This window comes from Enhydra lutris, unplaced genomic scaffold, assembly GCF_002288905.1.
Source record: "Enhydra lutris kenyoni isolate GAN:26980312 unplaced genomic scaffold, ASM228890v2 scaffoldscaffold39, whole genome shotgun sequence".
Taxonomy (NCBI): domain Eukaryota; kingdom Metazoa; phylum Chordata; class Mammalia; order Carnivora; family Mustelidae; genus Enhydra; species Enhydra lutris.
Window position 1 is genome coordinate 29,005,801 of NW_019154123.1, and position 17,802 is coordinate 29,023,602.

General features: G+C 35.2%; 1 protein-coding gene across 6 annotated transcripts in view; it reads right to left on the bottom strand.

The window, feature by feature from the left end:
- Nucleotides 1-17,802, bottom strand: part of LOC111155042 (discs large MAGUK scaffold protein 1) — a 263,035-nt gene that overhangs the window by 93,970 nt on the left and 151,263 nt on the right. For all 6 annotated transcript variants that reach the window (XM_022515066.1, XM_022515065.1, XM_022515064.1 and 3 more), the window contains 4 exons: nt 12,017-12,067; nt 9,189-9,313; nt 6,770-6,939; nt 5,081-5,217 (listed from right to left, as the gene is read on the bottom strand). In XM_022515066.1, coding sequence (XP_022370774.1) covers nt 5,081-5,217; nt 6,770-6,939; nt 9,189-9,313; nt 12,017-12,067 — 483 coding nt within the window. The remainder of the gene's footprint in view (nt 1-5,080; nt 5,218-6,769; nt 6,940-9,188; nt 9,314-12,016; nt 12,068-17,802) is intronic.

Genomic DNA, 17,802 nt, shown 5'->3' on the forward strand with positions numbered 1-17,802 from the left:
GGTATATATACACAATGGAATACTATGCAGCCATCAAAAGAAATGAAATCTTGCCATTTGCAACGACGTGGATGGAACTAGAGGGTATCATGCTTAGCGAAATAAGTCAATCGGAGAAAGACAACTATCATATGATCTCCCTGATATGAGGGAGAGGAGATGCAACATGGGGGGTTAAGGGTGTAGGAGAAGAATAAATGAAACAAGATGGGATTGGGAAGGAGACAAACCATAAGTGACTCTTAATCTCACAAAACAAACTGAGGGTTAATGGGGGGAGGGGGTTGGGGGGGTGGGATTATGGACATTGGGGAGGGTATGTGCTATGGTGAGTGCTGTGAAGTGTGTAAACCTGGCGATTCACAGACCTGTACCCCTGGGGATAAAAAGATATTATATGTTTTAAAAAAATAAAACTTAAAAAAAAATAAAATTAAATTAAAAAAAAAAAATCTTAAAAAAAAAAGAAATAAAACATCATAAATGTTTCTAATGTTTTAAAATTACAATGTACTAAACAAATACTAATTTTAGTATATTTTTCATTTCCCTAATTTGTACCTGTATAATTGACAGGAGAGTTTTTTTTTTGTTTTTTTTTTTTAAGATTCTATTTATTTATTTATTTGACAGACAGAGATTACAAGTAGGCAAAGGGGAGGGGGACAGGCTCCCTGCTGAGCTGAGAGCCTGATGCAGGGCTTGATCCCAAGACTCTGGGATCATGACCTGAGCAGAAGGCAGAGGCTTTAATCCACTGAGCCACCGAGGAGAGTTTTTAACATTCCAACAAAAATTTTTAAAGGTCATAGAACAATCATTAACTTTCACCACCAATTACTAATACTGCTTTGCAGGGTTTCAGCTACATGGTCATTTTTATGGTCCCACACTACCATGTACAGTGAAGGTCTACCTGCATTTTGAAATATAAAGTAAACTGTTCCTCTGGTGGCCTGCAGTGAGCCATGCATCTTGGTATTCACACCCCTGTAAAATCCCTTCCTACAGTGAACCTTGCTTGGCTATGTAACTAGCTTTAGCCAGTGAGACATTAGTAACTATGTTACAAAGAGAGGACTGATAAATGCCACACACAGAAGCCTGTCTTTTTGGTATGTCCCTCTTGTAACCTGGTCACCATCCTGTGAGAAACCTAATGTAGCATGTGGGGAGACCACTGGCTAACAGCTCCACCTGTACTCAGCCCACCCAACTTGCCTGCCAGAAATGAGTGAACTTGGAAGTTGATTTCTGGCCCTAGCTCAGCTACCAGGTGACAGTATACAGAACAGAGAAAGACTGTCCTGGCTGAACCCCACCTAATTTCAGAAGTGTAAATAATTATTATTGTTGGTTTAGTCACTAATTTTTGTGTTTTCTTAAGCAGCTTTAGATAACAGATAAAAGACCTGACAAGATTTGCTATGGGATTCAATAAGGAGTATGAAGGATAATGATCCTGAAGTTTTAGACCTGGGCAAACAGAAGGATAAAGTTCCCACTTCATGAGATGTGAAGACTGTGCAAGGAACAGGACTTGGGGGTGGTGGGTGAGGCGTAGGACGAAAATCAGAAGTTCATTTTTAGATATATTAAATCTGACAGGACTCTTGAGACATATGAAAGGAGACTAGATGAAATCTTCTAGGGTTGTCAACTGTTTTGCCAAGAACCACTGTTAAAAATTTTATATTACCAAATATCCTCAGATGCCAAAAATAGTGGGATATTGCAAATTTTGAAAGGAAAAAGAAATGTTGAAAGTAGAGTTTTGGGGGGGAGCATTTTCAACTTCATACATTTTGAAGGACCATGCACAGGCTGGATAATGCATCTAGCTTGGGCCTCTTCGAGGTTAGAAGTGAGATTGAATGCTGTCAATTAACTAGGACCCCTGAAAGGCAATTCCTTAAAAGCGAATGAAAAAATATTTTATGTCCAGCAAAAGGTTAAAATTAGGAGTATTTACCTGTCAAGCAAACTGAATTGAAAGGAGAATGTAAAAGATTTGTTACTCTGAGATTTTCCAAAAGAAGACTTGCACATATGTATATTTGCAACCAGAATTTATACTATTTGTGTTGCATGGATGGGACTGGAGGAGATTATGCTGAGTGAAATAAATCAAACAGAGAGTCAATTATGGTTTCACTTACTTGTGGAACAAAAGGAATAACACGGAGGACATTGGGTGAAGGAGAGGAGAAGTGAGTTGGGGGAAATCAGAGAGGGGGACAAAGCATGAGAGACTGTGGACTCTGAGAAATAAACTGAGGGTTCTGGGGGGTGTGGGGAGTTGGGAGAGCCTGGTGGTGGGTATTAACGAGGGTACGTATTGCATGGAGCACTGGGTGTGGCGCATAAACAATGAATCTTAGAACGCTGAAAAACAAAATTTAAAAAAATTTTATATTACAGCCAAGCAGAAAATATATGTGTATGTATAAAAATAAAACTGAAGTCAGAAAACAATACTTAATGCCTACCATGTGCAATGAGACAGTAAGTTATTTGACCACCTATCAAAAAGAAGAAAAAATGTACAAGGACCAAGTCCTGTATCACTTCAATGTTTAGAGGTTAGGGAGAAGATGCACCAAAAGGAAGAATGAGAAGGAAAGACTAGTGAGATAAGAGGAATACCAAGAAAGAAGGTGTAACTGTTAAGCAAAATGGAAAAAGTGTCTGAAGAAGGAGGAAACCATGTCAAATGCCTGATGTATCAATTAAAATGAGAACTAAGAATTAGATAGTTTCAGTGGAATTATGACAACCAAAGCCTTACTAAATGGTCAATCAGCATACACTGCTGGCTTCCCAAGCACTAAAACTAATTCTGGAAAAACCATAAAAGGAAAACATGGTATCTAAGAAATTAAGAAGTACAAATGAAAAACCCAGTGGAAAAAGAAGGCTGTTTTCAACTGTGTGTGTGTGTGTGTGTGTGTATAGAAAAGCAGTTCAAAGTCAGCTCTTTCCTCTTCCCCATTATTAACTCATAAACAATCAGTCTATCTCCTTGCTGCAACAATAGGCAGTACTGGATAGCATGTACAACAAAGAAATCATTTATATATTGTTGATAGGAGTATACATTTTTATAACTGGTTTGGAAAACAGTATGTTTTTGCTATAATGTTACTTTTTTTTTTTTTTAAGATTTTATTTATTTATGTGACAGAGATTACAAGTAGGCAAAGAGGCAAGCAGAGAGAGAGGAAGGGAAGCAGGCTCCCCGCTGAACAGAGAGCCTGATGCGGGGCTCGACCCCAGGACCCTGAGATCACGACCTGAGCCGAAGGCAGAGGCTTTAACCCACTGAGCCACCCAGGTGCCCCTATAATGTTACTAAGAGGATATTCCATGATCACTGCTTAGGATAAATAGTTAAGTGAAATTCTTGTATATACATGTTCATCAGAACACAAAGCAGCTCTCCCTAGCAGAATTATTCATACTACCAGGAAAAAAAGAAAGGAAAAAAAGGGGAAATAACCCAACTCCCCACTATATCAGACCTAGTTTATGTGCCTTTTCAGATTTGCTTGAGCCTACCTGCCTACTAGGCTTTGGCTGTGGGCTTACTGGAGAGACCTGGCTACTGCTTCTCTCACCTCGTCTCCTCCAGTATCAGCTCTTTCAATTTAGGGTTGAAGGCCCTAGGTTAAGGGCTGTGCTTGGGTATGGCTGATATGTTGTGCTGTAGAGTGAGAGCTGTTAATATGTCAAAAGCCTGTGTCTGATCTGTCTAGATCACTGAGGGTCTGGTTTTTTCCACCACTTCCTGAGTTCAGAGGAAGTACTATGCTATGGAATATGGGAGCTGGCTTCCCTAGCATTTGCCTAGAGGAGCTGAGTAACAGCCCAGAAATTTGGGACAGTTAGCCCCATCGGAGACTCTGCCAAAGAAGAGATAGGGAGATAAATCCTTTCTTTTCTCTGGATGGCTGGATCTCAAGATTATTTAAGTATCATATCACCTGCCTGTAAGACTGTCCTATATGACAGGCAATTATAGCAACATTTTCTTATGAAATTATGGCTAGCTCAGAAACATAATAGCTTGTATTGACTTTCCCTTATTGTCTGCCTCACTTTTCATTTTTACTCACTCTAAGCTTCTAAGATTATACCTCCCCACAAAACCTTAGCATGGTAGCTTTTCTTCAGGTATTTTTCCAGGGAACATAGACTAGGACAGTTATTGATGAAGACTGGACAAATAAACTGCCATATAGTTCCAGAACAGAATATTATGTAGAGGTAAAATGAATATTTCAGCTTCAGGCAACAATATGGATAAATCTCAGTAAACCAATACTGAGTAAAAGAAAGTATTAAAAGACTACATTTAGCACAATAGCCTTTAAAAAAGTTTCCCAATAAATAAACATTACACAAAACATTCAGGCATATGTGTGTGATTAAACAATTTTTTTAGAAGATTTTATTTATTTATTTAACAGACAGAGATCACAAGTAGGCAGAGGCAGGCAGGGAGAGAAGGGGGGAAAGCAGGCTCCCTGCTGAGCAGAGAGCCTGATGTGGGGCTCGATCCCAGGACCTGAGATCATGACCCGAGCTGAAGGCAGAGGCTCAATCCACTGAGCCACCCAGGTGCTGATTAAACAATTTTTTAAAAAGCAAATGAATAAAACACAAATTGTTGATATTCTAGTTTTGGGTTGGGTAAAGACTTTAGCAGTTTTCATTATACTATAATTAAGTTAAAAAAAGGGAGGGAAAAAAGTCACACATGAAAGATGACACTGTTTAAACAATTCTGTGCATCCAACTCCCTAACCCTTCAACAAGAAAGAAGAGAAAAAGAAAAAAAAAAAAAAAAGGAAAGCTAGTAGAGGGGGAAAAAAAAGGCTAATCAGACAATACCAAGAGTCATTTTTTCAGGTTTTGATTAAACCAAGATTAGTATTCACTCATTTAAATATTATTTAGACATTTTTGGCAAACAGAAATTCTAGTTTGTTAACCAAAAAAAAAAAAAAAAAAAAAAAGAGAGAGAGAGAGAGAGAAGACATCAAAATGATTTTTAAAATAACAAATTTCTTATACTCACTGCTAAAAGTTTATCTCCAATCTGAAGTTTACCATCTTTATGTGCTGCACCTCCTTCAATTATTTTGGTTACATAGATGCTATTATCCCCAGGGATATGTTGATTTCCAACACCTCCAGCAATGCTGAACCCAAGACCTGTTTGGAAAACATTAGTTTTGAAATTTCATCATTTAACAAGAATTTAAGTCCAAAGAAATGGTTAAAAACTAGAAATTGACCGTCTTATCACATTCATGTATTTTTTTTTAAAACACAAAAGAATCTATTTGCCTTTTTTTTTTAAAGGGAGCTTGAACTCACAACCCTGAGATCAAAATCTGAGCTGAGATCAAGAGTTGGATGCTCAAGTGACTGAGCCACCCAGGTGCTCCTATTTTCCTACTTTTAAAGTTTTATATATTTGCTTTGTAGTCAGTAGATGATCATATATATGTGTCTGTGTATGTGTGTGTGTGTGTGTGTGTGTATATATATATATATATATATATATGTATTCCTATAGTTATAAATAAGTTCCTTCCCCCTCCCCCACCAGGTTACTTCTTAAAGTCTTTTTGTAAGTGCAGTTATTTGTTTCAAAGAGGCATTACAAAATTATGTTTCACTTTTATTGCCATAATGTTTGTGCTTCTAACACTTTTAATACCTTCACAAAATTAAAACAATTGAGAAAAATAATAAAATTTTTGGTGGTGGGCAGAATAGCCTTCAGAAATGTGGATAATTTTGTTCTTTTCCCAATAGTCTACAAATTACCTTTTTTTTAAAAAGATTTATTTATTTTAGAGAGAAAGAGCTCGATTCTAGGGGGATGGGGTGGGGAAGGTGGGGAGGGGCAGAGGGAGAATGAAAGAGTGTTTTATTAAGTAGACTTTGCCCTGAGCCCACAGCCCAGCACAGGCAGCATCTCAAAACACTGAGATCAGGACCTAAACTGAAACAAAGAGTTGGATGCTTAACTAACTATACCACCAATGAGCCTCTCTATGATCATAATTTTTTAAATAAAGAATTTCTGTAATTCATAAATCCCATAGCTTCAAAACCAGATAAATCTGTAGCTCTCTATTCTGTTTTTCATTTGTTGGAATACTACTTCTTCCATGAAGCTATAAATTAGAATCAGTATTTCCATTTATCCTCAATCCCATCAATGTTTTCAAAATTCAAAAATCAAATATTAACTGTCCTCACTGCAGATATAACTACTAATGACACACTCATAAATATTTTCGTCTTTTAACTTAGCCTGTGTATCTGTATTTAAAGGTACTTTGTAGACTGATGATGACAATAGCCACACTATACAAGACTTAGAAGTGTTGTAAACTCTACTTAAGACAAAAATCAGCATAATAGAAATTCCGAAACTTCACACACATTCTGTAGATTACCAGTACTGTGAATCTTAGAATGTGTGTAACAAGTCGATAGTTACATTTATCTCAGTAATTTCATAATAATCTTAGTTTCATTATGAGATACCTTTAAGACCTTTTTTTTTTTTTTAAGTTCTTATTTATTTATTTGAGAGAGAGAGAACATGAGTGGGGTGAATGGCAGAGGGAGGAGCAGACTCCCTGCAAAACAAGGAGCCCCATGTGGGGCTCAATCCCAGACTCGGGATCATGACCTGAGCCAAAGAAAGACACTTAACTGACTGAGCTACCCAGGTGCATCCCCATACCTTTAGGACCTTTAATGAGCTTTATTTCCATTATTTTTTCTGATACCGGTTTCCGTCTTTTTACATACAAGCGTACGATAGACCCGGCTTCTTTCAATGCTTCAACTGCTTTGCTATGTGTCACATCATGAACATCTACTTCATTTACTCGCAATATACAGTCATTGACCCTGAGAAAAAACCCAAAATATTAAAAATAAAAATTAAATATTAAAATATCTAATTTTCACTTTGATAATTTCTTGTCATTTTCATTTTTAAGGTAAAGAGAATTATTTACTAGAGAAAATACATATGAAGAAACTTTGTTAAATTCCACTGTATCAAATACTCATATAAATAAACACAAATATTTTCCGAGGGCTAGCAAAAGAAACAGTGCAAATAACAAATTATCACATAAAAATATTAAATAATAATGACAACTATAATTTGTATGGTTCTTGTATGCTTATTATGTGTAAGCATTAAGATACGTTATGCTTTATTTATTCAGTACGTTAGTATTTATTTAGCAATAACCACATGCCAGGTACTTCTTTTAGTGTTTTATCCCTTACAACAACCTGTAGGGTAGTTATATACTTATTATTTTTTTTTTTTCACAAATGGAGAAATTGAGGCACAAAGAGTTTAAATAATTTTTCCTAAGGTCACCCAGATAATGACTGACAGAGCTGTGATTCAAAGAAAAGAAAACAGAAGTGCAGACAAAATAATTAGTTAAAGGTCACGGAGACAATGGTGGCAAAACTGAGATAATCACTAATATATCCAAAAGTAATTTTTTGACTTGCTTTTTCAAACTAGATAGATCTAAAAAAATAAAGTTATTTCTTGAAATTTATATGAAGCTAAAGATTACATCATTTAATTAAAAGGTTTCTCATGTAAATAATGTATTTTAATTTGACAAAGGAATATATTTATTTTTTATTTTTTAAGATTTTATTTATTTATTTGACAGACAGAGATCACAAGTAGGCAGAGAGGCAGGCAGAGAGAGAGGAAGAGAAGGCTTCCCACTGAGCAGAGAGCCCGATGCAGGGCTTGATCCCAGGACACTGGGATCATGACCTGAGCTGAAGACACAGGCTTTAACCCACTGAGCCACCCAGGTGCCCCGGAATATATTTTTTTAAAGTTTAATTTGTTCTAGTCGTAACTTTCCCCCCAGTTCTGGTCTCAGTTTAAATTACATAGCATTCCATCAGGGGGAAAAACAATCATTTGTAATTGGGCAGGGAAAGAGAACAAAAGACAATTAAAATATTAAAATGATTCCTGATAAGGTTTTTTGTAATTAACTTTTTTTTGTAATTAACTTTCTTAAGAGGAAAGAAACTCTGTATGCGAAGACAGTGATATATTAGAATATTAAAGGTATGTTCTTCACTGAAACAAACGGAACACATTAATTTTCACATTAGGACAAATAAAAGGCCAGTAACAGAATCAGGAAGTAAATGTCTGCATTTACAGGAATGGTCAAATTATTAATTTTATATCCAACTGATTTCATTAATCTATCACCTGTCATATCCAGTGAGAAGGCAAGAAACTGAAGAGCTACAGAAGGCACCAACAGCCTTATAAACAGATGTTATTTTTAACAGACCATATAAAAATCCTTAGTCCTAAAACTTGTGACTCTTACTACACACACACACACACACACACACACACACACACACACACACACACACCCCCCCCCCCCCCCCAACAAACAAGGGCATAGGAAAAGTGCCACAATGTATGGCCTAAGGAAACAACAAAGTATGCTAAAGCTAACTTCTACAATGGAACACTGAATTCATATAAGAGACCAGTATTACTTTCATTCATTCAATTAAGAAAATGTATTACTTTTTTAAGTTTGCATAATCTTTACTTTTTGTGGTACAGGATACAAATTCAGATATGTATCATCTCCCTAAGTTTATATACATGTTTCCTACCCAGGGAACATGGAAAACATTTTGTGAATACATTTAAAAATACAAAGGGAATTTTCTGAATTCTATAAATTTCCTCACTTTTTTTTTAAGATTCTATTTATTTATTTGACAGAGAGAGACAGCGAGAGAGCGAACACAAGCAGGGGGAGCTGGAAAGGGAGGGCTTGGCCCATGACCTGAATACTTAACAACTGAGTCACCCAGGCACCCCAAATTTGCTCACATTTAAAACCATCAATCAAATTTATTTTTCAACATGTTATAGTATCTGAGATAAAACTAAACTCCTAAATGAAAAGAGGGAAACAACGCTTAGTGCACAATTATCTCATTCATTTATTTAAACATCTACCTTATATTGGTTTATGATTGTGTTTATTTGTATTGATTCCTTGTTCAATCTGCCTAAAGAAAAAAACACAAATTATATTCAGCATCACAACATAAAATGCAAAATGTACCGTAATCTTCCATCTTGGGCAGCTGCTCCCCCTGTAATAATTTTGGTAATGAAAATACTTGAGTCATCTCCAATGTGTGGGTTGTCCGTACCTCCTGCAATGCTGAAACCAAGCCCTGAATTTCCCTGTGGATAAAGAAAAAAAAAATTGAGATTGAGTAAGAATTACCCTTATTGAGAAGTTCCTGTCATTTTAGAACCTAGAAACTGTACTAACATGGGGAACATATACATAAAGGTGTCTATGTAGGAGACATGAAGATTATAGATTAAGAAATATAAGGAAAGCTCTTTTTTCTCTATGAAGAATTCAAAGGCATTACTTCTGAGTAGGAACTAAATACTTCTGAAGTATAGTCTATTATGGTTATTTCTTTCAAAGTATATGCAATTTGCCCTTAGATCAGTCACCCCTCTGCAGAGGTCACTGATAGGTCTCTTTTAGAATGTATCCCACTCAACGTTTGGTAAGGCAAACATCTCTTAAAAAAAAAAAAAGTAAAGTGATTTTCCCACTACAATTATTTCTGAGTAGGTAAAATTAACATTATTTCAACTTTTTAAAAATGGGGTAGGGGATGGTGCTTTTCTTTTACTAACCTTGCCATCAGCTGACTTTAAAATGACCAAGTTATATCTGTTAAGTCGTCATCTTTGACATGTTTTTTCCCCATCCCTGACATCTTTAACCAAGACAGCTGAATAGCAAAAGGCATTTTCTAATACTGAAAGTCCAACCTGAGAAGTCAATTGGTGAGTTTTCTTGATAACAAAGTCAATTTTGCTAAAGTAGTGCTAGTTTTTACTTGTTTTACATACTGTATTTCTAAGTAAGATTTTCTTTGAAGAGAAGTTTCTACTGCTTCGAAAAAGTCTTTAAAGATAAATGTTCTAAGCAATGGTATTAAAAAATTGTTTATTTTTGCAAAAATCTTCTAACTCTGGCTTTCAGGCAACTCAAATAAGCAGATACATCTGAACTGATTACTTAACTGTTAATTAAATAGCTTAAATACTCCCTCTACTGTGATGTATCCTAAAATTCTATTTTAATCATTTTTTTGTCTAAACTCTTTTATTAGAGTAAAACTAGAGGTACTAGAATACGAATAATAGTATCAATGGTTGTGTGATGTTACCAAGTCATTCAGGTACTCACGTTCTTTTTCTTTGCTTTTTTAAAAAATTGAGATATAATTTACATATGACATTATATAAATTTAAGGTATACAATGTGTTGATTGACATATTTACATATCGCAATATGATTATAACCACTGCTTTAGCTAACATCTCTATCATTTCACATAACTGTCATTTCTTTCTGTGGTGAGAATATTTAAGATCTAGTCTCTTAGCAATTTTTAAGCATATAACATAGTATTATTGATTATAATAACTACGCTGTGCATTAGATCTCTAGAAATTAATTCATCTACGTTTGCAGTCTTTAACATCTCTCCAATTCCTGGTACTCAAGTTTTTTAATAAGTGAAAAAGCAATGTCCACTCCTAACTAAATAAATTTATAAGGCACTGGGAGAGAATGAAAATGAGTAAGATTAAAAAGTTAGAATTACATGTCAATTATATCTCAATAAAGCTGGAAAAAACTAAATAAAAAAATACCATATTAAAATACATGTACTATGTCATAGTAACCCAAATTTGGGTAGTGGGCAGTAAAGATCTAGCATACATGTAAAAGACCCTCTGGTCTATTTTCACTCAAAGTCCACTCTGGCTTCACATTTAAACAAGCCTAATTATCTAAGATTTCAGTCTTTTTTTTTTTTTAAGATTTTATTATTTTGACAGAGAGAGACACAGCCAGAGCGGGAACAGAAGCAGGGGAGTGAGAGAGGGAGAAGCAGGCTTCCCGTGGAGCCGGGAGCCTGATGCAGGGCTTGATCCCAGGACCCTGGGATCATGACCTGAGACGAAGGCAGACACTTAACCAACTGAGCCACTCAGGTGCCCTGGATTTCAGTCTTAAACAGACACTCAGTTACTTGGAAAATTTTACTTCTGTGAAACACTTTATTTCTCAAAAATGCTTGTCAGGCAAGGTGGCATTACTGAAATCCATCAACATTTGAATGCAAATATTCTTAAGAGGTAACTATTACAAGAAAATTTACACATCTAAATTGTACCCTTAAATTATTTTCTGACTGGGGGAATGCCTAAATTTTCAATAGGATCTTGTCCACTAGAACTATGCTTATCATTATGCTAAAAAAGAAAACTGTTAACAATAAGCATATTACTAGCATACTAAATACTTTAAATCAATAATGTTTTACATAAAAAATAAAAATAAAACTTAAAAACAGAAAAATCTGAGAAACAGACTAGAGGAATGTTTAAGGAGACATGATAACTACGTGTAATGTAGTATTCTGGAAGGGATTCTGAAAGAGAAAAACACAAAAACTAAGGAAATCCAAATGAAGTATAGACTTTGGTTAATAATAATACTTAATATTGGTTCATTAGTTGAAACAAATGTATTCTAGTAATGTAAGATGTTAACAACTGGCAAAACTGAGGACAAGATAAGTGGAAACTTTTGGTATAACTTTTTTATAAATCTAGAACTCTTTTAAATAAGAAGATTATTTTTTAAAAAAGTTATTAAAGAGCAACATGTTTTAAAAATACCGTGGTTAGTTTTATAATATGTGTACTTATAAAAGAAACTAATATTACATAGTTATGTTTTTGAAAAATCTTTTCCCTTGAATTCTGTATGAAAGAGCAGTATATTTAAAGAATTCTTTAAGCAACAGATTTATGCATAAAATCTTAAGATAATTAAGTTTTTACCCTTTCAAGTGTGATTTCTTCATATTCGTAATCTGCATCAGTGCCATTAACCTGATGGAAAAAAGAAGTAGCACAGAAATTTAGAATATAAAATTTGAAATGTCAAGACATAATTTTTGTAGGATTTATTAATGCAAACCTGTTAAATGTGGTGGTAATCAAATAATCTGACTGCATTTTAATAATTTTAGGTAAAATTTTCAAGGAATAGATGAGTGCAAATGTAATTAATGAGTTGACAATTCATGTATTATGACTTTAAAATACAAAAAGGGTACATACAGCTTTAATTTTTTAAAAAGTTTATTCATTTGAGAGAGAGAGAGTGAATGAGCACATGTGCATGAGCACTGGGGAGGGTCAGAAGGAGAGGGAGAAGCAGACCGCCAGCCCTCCGCCATCCCCCTGCTGAGCAGGGAGCTGATATGAAGCTCCATCCCAGGACCTGGGGATCATGACCTGAGCTGAAGGCAGATGCTTAACCCGCTGAGGCACCCAGGCGCCCCCATACGGCTTTTAATATAATATTATGGAACTTCAACTCTTTTCACTGCTTTGATCCACACATCTAATCAGGTGCCAATTCTTATTGATTTGAATACTTCAATTTTTCTGAAAACCATTATCTCTTCATTTTCATCTCTACTACCTTGATTCAAGCCTTTGTTAATCTCCTCTGGATTATTGCTAATGTAATCTACCCAACACTCAGACTAGTATTCTCTGCTGCCCAAATAACTCTAATGTGTTTTACACTGATGGATCTTTCTGGGGCCCATGTCCAATAACATACTTACTGCTCCTAAACTTTCAGAAACACTCATACAAGGCTCTGTATGAACTGACCCCAATTTATCACTTAGTTTCATTCCTAATATACATAATTCATGAGTGTTACATACCATCAAAATTTGAATGATTTGCTCTTTCCTTTACATATCTTGCAAATTTCCACCTCTGCATCTATTACTTTACTGCTTCCTCTGTCACAAATTTCACTTAAATATTTCATGTCCAAATCTGATTCCCCATTCAAGTTCTTGCTCACATCTTATAGAACCAAGCACTTTATCTTATTCTTTGCAATTTATTCCCTACTCCCTCCTGGAAGTAGTAATTTTCACAGTGAGGGCCACTGTTGAAAGGTAAATAATCCTTGGAATTGGATTAATTCAGGTTCATGTCATTGTTTTAAACATTTTTGATATGAGGTTGTGCAAAATACTTGATAAGTCAAACAGGGATTGTGATAAACCAAATTTCTCTAGATGCCTCCCATCTTCCATCCTAAATGTTCTTTAGCAACATGGCTAAACCATCCTATCATGAAGAGATGTCATCTATTTCTCCTTCCCTTGGATCTAGGCAGGTCCCAGATGAGCTGTTGAAAAGAATGTGGCACAAATGATACTGTGTGGGTTCTCGAGGTCATGTGATGCCTTGTAATATCTGCCTTTGTCTTAGAAGGTACTCAATCAGTTACCCACCTGCCTTTGGCTCAGGTCATAAGATCCTGGGATCCAGCCCCACATCCAGCTCCCTGCTCAGTGGGGAGCCTGCTTCTCTCTCTCCCTCTGCAGCTCCCCCCATACCCCCGATTATGCTCTCTTGCTCTCAAATAAATAAATAAAATCTTTAAAAAAAAAAACTTAGCTATAATGTGAGGAATATCAAACAGCCCATGGAAGATTCAAATGAAGGAGAATTAAGGCCCTTGGCCAAAAGCCCCAGCTGCACTAACTAGCAACAATCATCAACTGCCAGTTACATGAATGAGACTATTTTGGATCTTCCAGCCTTCTCCAGTGTCCCAGCCAATATGAAGCAGAAGAACCTTCCAGTTAACCCGAAAAATTGTGAGAATAATGAACTGTATTTTAAGCCACTGAAGTTTCAGGGTGGTCTGTTATACATCAATAGAATAATGAAACAAAAGAATAATGATATCTATGTAAGCTACTTTGCTTTCTTCACCATACTGTAAGAAAGCACCCCTATTTCAGGTCCAGTTCAGGGCCCAGGATTTTTTTCTTGAGGGCCTCTGAAACATCTCTTCTACCTTTTGGGTTCTATGGCTCTAATTGATTCAAACCCAACTGCTACTTTCTTAACTCTCTTTCTTACCTAAATAGCTTTTTTTCCTTGTTTTTGAGATTATGTTATGAATGCATACACACATACACACACACTCACTCTTCTTTTTTAATCTTTCATTCTGTAGGAGTGTGGACAATACTGACTCCATCTTTGGCCCTCCATCTTGTTCTTATGTTTTGCTTGATGACTTCTGGGCACCCCAAGTACCATGCCCCTTGGAGATTAATATACATGTCTTAGAAATCCCCACCACGGCCTGGATATGGGGAGGCTTGCTTTGGCCTCCCACAAATCTGTTAAGAGACAATATGGTCTTTCCCCTCTCTGATGAACAGATGGCACCACAAAATCCAATTAAAGGTTAGTGGTCAATTAGGTGCATGTGAACCCTTCGATCTCACTACAATGCTCTTCTGCAAGTCCCCTCACTCTACAAAATCTGTGAACCAAGGTCAGACTTCATGGAGAACAGCCATGCAGCTGCTGACAATTTGGACTGTCCACCCAAACCCACCCTTCTCTGTCGGTAAGTTATCCTGAACAGAGCTGTGTAAACTATATGGGGCGGCCTGCTTCATTTTCTCTTCTCAAAGTGCCTTCTCAGTTTAGAGGATATTTTAATGTCCCTCCCCCACCTCCTAACAGATTTCTATGCATCTAGAATGCAGGAGGTTTATACATATACATATCCTACCAACTTGACTGGAAGTCCTTTTTTTATGAGAAAAATAAAACCCTTATCTGCAGCTATACCACTTTCCTTATTCTAAAGGTTATCTGTATCACCTTTATTTTTCCTTGTTCAGACTTGCTGAAAGTGTCAGTCCTTATCAAAGTAGTTTTAATACTAATTAATCTATCATATTCTGTGCTATTACTTACTGTTTTTATTTTTATCAATTCTTTATTCTTTCCTTAGACATTTTTTTCAAGGCTTCTTGAGGTGAACACCCAATTCATTTATGCTGGTTACTCTTCTCTTTTAAAAACATCCATTAAAGTTAATAAATTTTTCTTAGCAAATGGCTTTGGCCAAATCTCAAAACTGCTACACTGGGCTCTATTTTTGTGCATTTGTTTATTTCCAAATACTCTGAAATTTTATTCTGGAAAACATGCCAACGTAAGTGTGCTTATATGGCCCTTTTGGTGTTTATAAGTAAAATTTCTATACTGTGACCTTATGATTTCTGTTTTAAGAAATTTGAGATTTTCACCGTTAAGCCTTCTTGAAAGGTAAATATATGGTAAATATGCTTAGTGCTTAATTTAATGCTAAGTCATTGAGAGCTGGTGAGGATTCCAGGTAACACAGAGTGATCTTAAAAAGGTGAAAAGTGAGAAGAACAGAGGGACTCTGAATGACTTTAAACTCTCCATAACTTAAAACTGTCTGATAATTTTGTATATAAAAACAATTTGATAACAACTTTAAACATACTCAAACTGGGCTTCAAAATGCTAAGAGTACATTACCAAAACTACAAATTGCTCTGTAGGTAGCACTTCATTAACAGTAAAAGTGAAAAAAACAATGGTGCTGTAATATTTTTAACAGCAATATGTTTTTCAGCAAAACTACAAAATGGTTGGTTTGCTTAGTTTTCTTTTTATATCTTTACAAAATATGGCTTCCAATAGGAAAGAAATGCTTGACTAATATATTATTTGTATTATTATATAAGGTTTATTACTCTCAATTAGCAGGATGGGGGAGGTGTAACATGGGAATAAAACCAGAGGAGACTGATCTTTAGGCAAAATGAATGTATTATTTACAAAATAATTTTTTCTTCTTTAAAATTATGAGAGTAGATCTAGAATACTTCCTGAGAACTGTCATTGCTAGTATTTTCCAGGTTTTGAATTTAGGCCTATCAACAAAATAGGATTGTGTAGGGGATCAAAGCTGGAGCGGAAACTAGAGGTCAACTGGGGCCTGACTATGAAAGGTCTTGAATGCTGTAGTAAGCAATGAGAAATATTCTTGAAAGTTTCTGAGCATCAAATAGGTTTAAAAGATTTTCCAGAAAAGGAACTATGGTAGTATGGAACAAATGAAGAACAACTGGAGAAAAGTATATTGGTGAAGAAGTTATGGCAGGCGTCTGGATAAAAGGCACAAATTACAAAGACATTTAAGAATAGGTGGTAAATTCTTAAACATTAAAAAAAAAATCCTAACATTTATGGAGAAAAAACCCTATAAAGCTATAACTAAGAGCAACTAATCTAAAAGAAACTTGACCAGGAAAGAAAATCAGATTATATAACATATGTCTAGGTTAAGTTGTATTCCACTGATCTATCCAGTTAATTAAAACTCTGCTGTTTTAATTAATGATATTTTATAATATGTTTTATTATTTGCTAGGGAAATCTCTCACAATTACTTTTATTTTAAATTTTACTTGAATATTCTTGAGTTTTTACTTTTTTATAAATCAACACTGTTCAACAGAAGTTTCTGTGATGATAAAATGTTCTATCATCTGCCTTGTCCAATACAGGAGTTACTACCCACATATGGTGACTGAAGTGGTTAGTACAACAGAGAAACTAAATTCTAAAACTCTTCCTCTTTCTTTTTCTTATCCCTTTCCCCCCGTCTTCTCCACCCCTGTCCCTGCACCTCCCCCTTCTCTCTTTTGGGGGGTTATAACTGGTTGTAGACCAAATTCATCTGGGGAAAATGATGATCTCTACATTGTCTTCCTGCTCAGCAATAAGATCTGTTCTCTGCTTACTTAGGTATTCTTCGAAGCCATCAGCAAAGTTTTATAATTTTCTTACTATAAATGCTATAATTTCCTGTTAAGCTGACTGCTAGGTATTTCATATTTTTGTCGATAGATTTAATGGACTTATTTACAGTTAGTTGCTGCTAGTATACTGGAAGAGCACTTATTAATTTTTAACCTGTAAAAATTTTTTCTTTTTAATACAATTTGTTTTAATTATGGGTACATACATGCCATTAAAAGGCAGAGGAAAATTTATAACACAGATGTCCTCAGTCCCTTATAGGCCCAAAGATTTTCATTTTTTCATCAGCCTCTACCAATATATCCGAACAGGACCGACAAATCCTATTACATAATCAGTATAAGACTTCTCCAAAGGAAGATTTTAAAATAAGCCTAATTTACTAATTACTTATTGTTTAGGTTCAATTCAGTAATTAATTCCTTTCTAACTGTAGATTAATCTATTGGAAGTAAAGATTTTATCAACAGTCATGTGACTCATAGTTCCTATTAATGCATAATTTCAGGCAAATAAAAATATCAAAGTCTATACCATCACAAGGTAAGAACCTAAAAACAAAAATGTATTTGGGAAGAAGAAAATGTTCTTCCTACTGAAAAATTAACAAAACTAAATACAAAAGTCTTAACCTCAAAGAATGTACTTACAAGATTTTATTAAACAATGAACAGCAATGTTTTCGGTTGATTTAAAAATATTGGCAGTTATCAATTATCTTATATATGGAGAAAGTGAAGAAGCTTCTAAGTATGTAAGAAAACTACCAAAGTCAAACTGAATGAATTTTCCTAACCTTCACTATTTGTAGGATATCTTAAGGAAAACAAAAAGACAAACAGATGAGAATTTCACCAAATTACTTCATTTCCATCTTATTACTGAAACCAATAAGAACTCAGAATTTTTGTTTTTAACTTGCC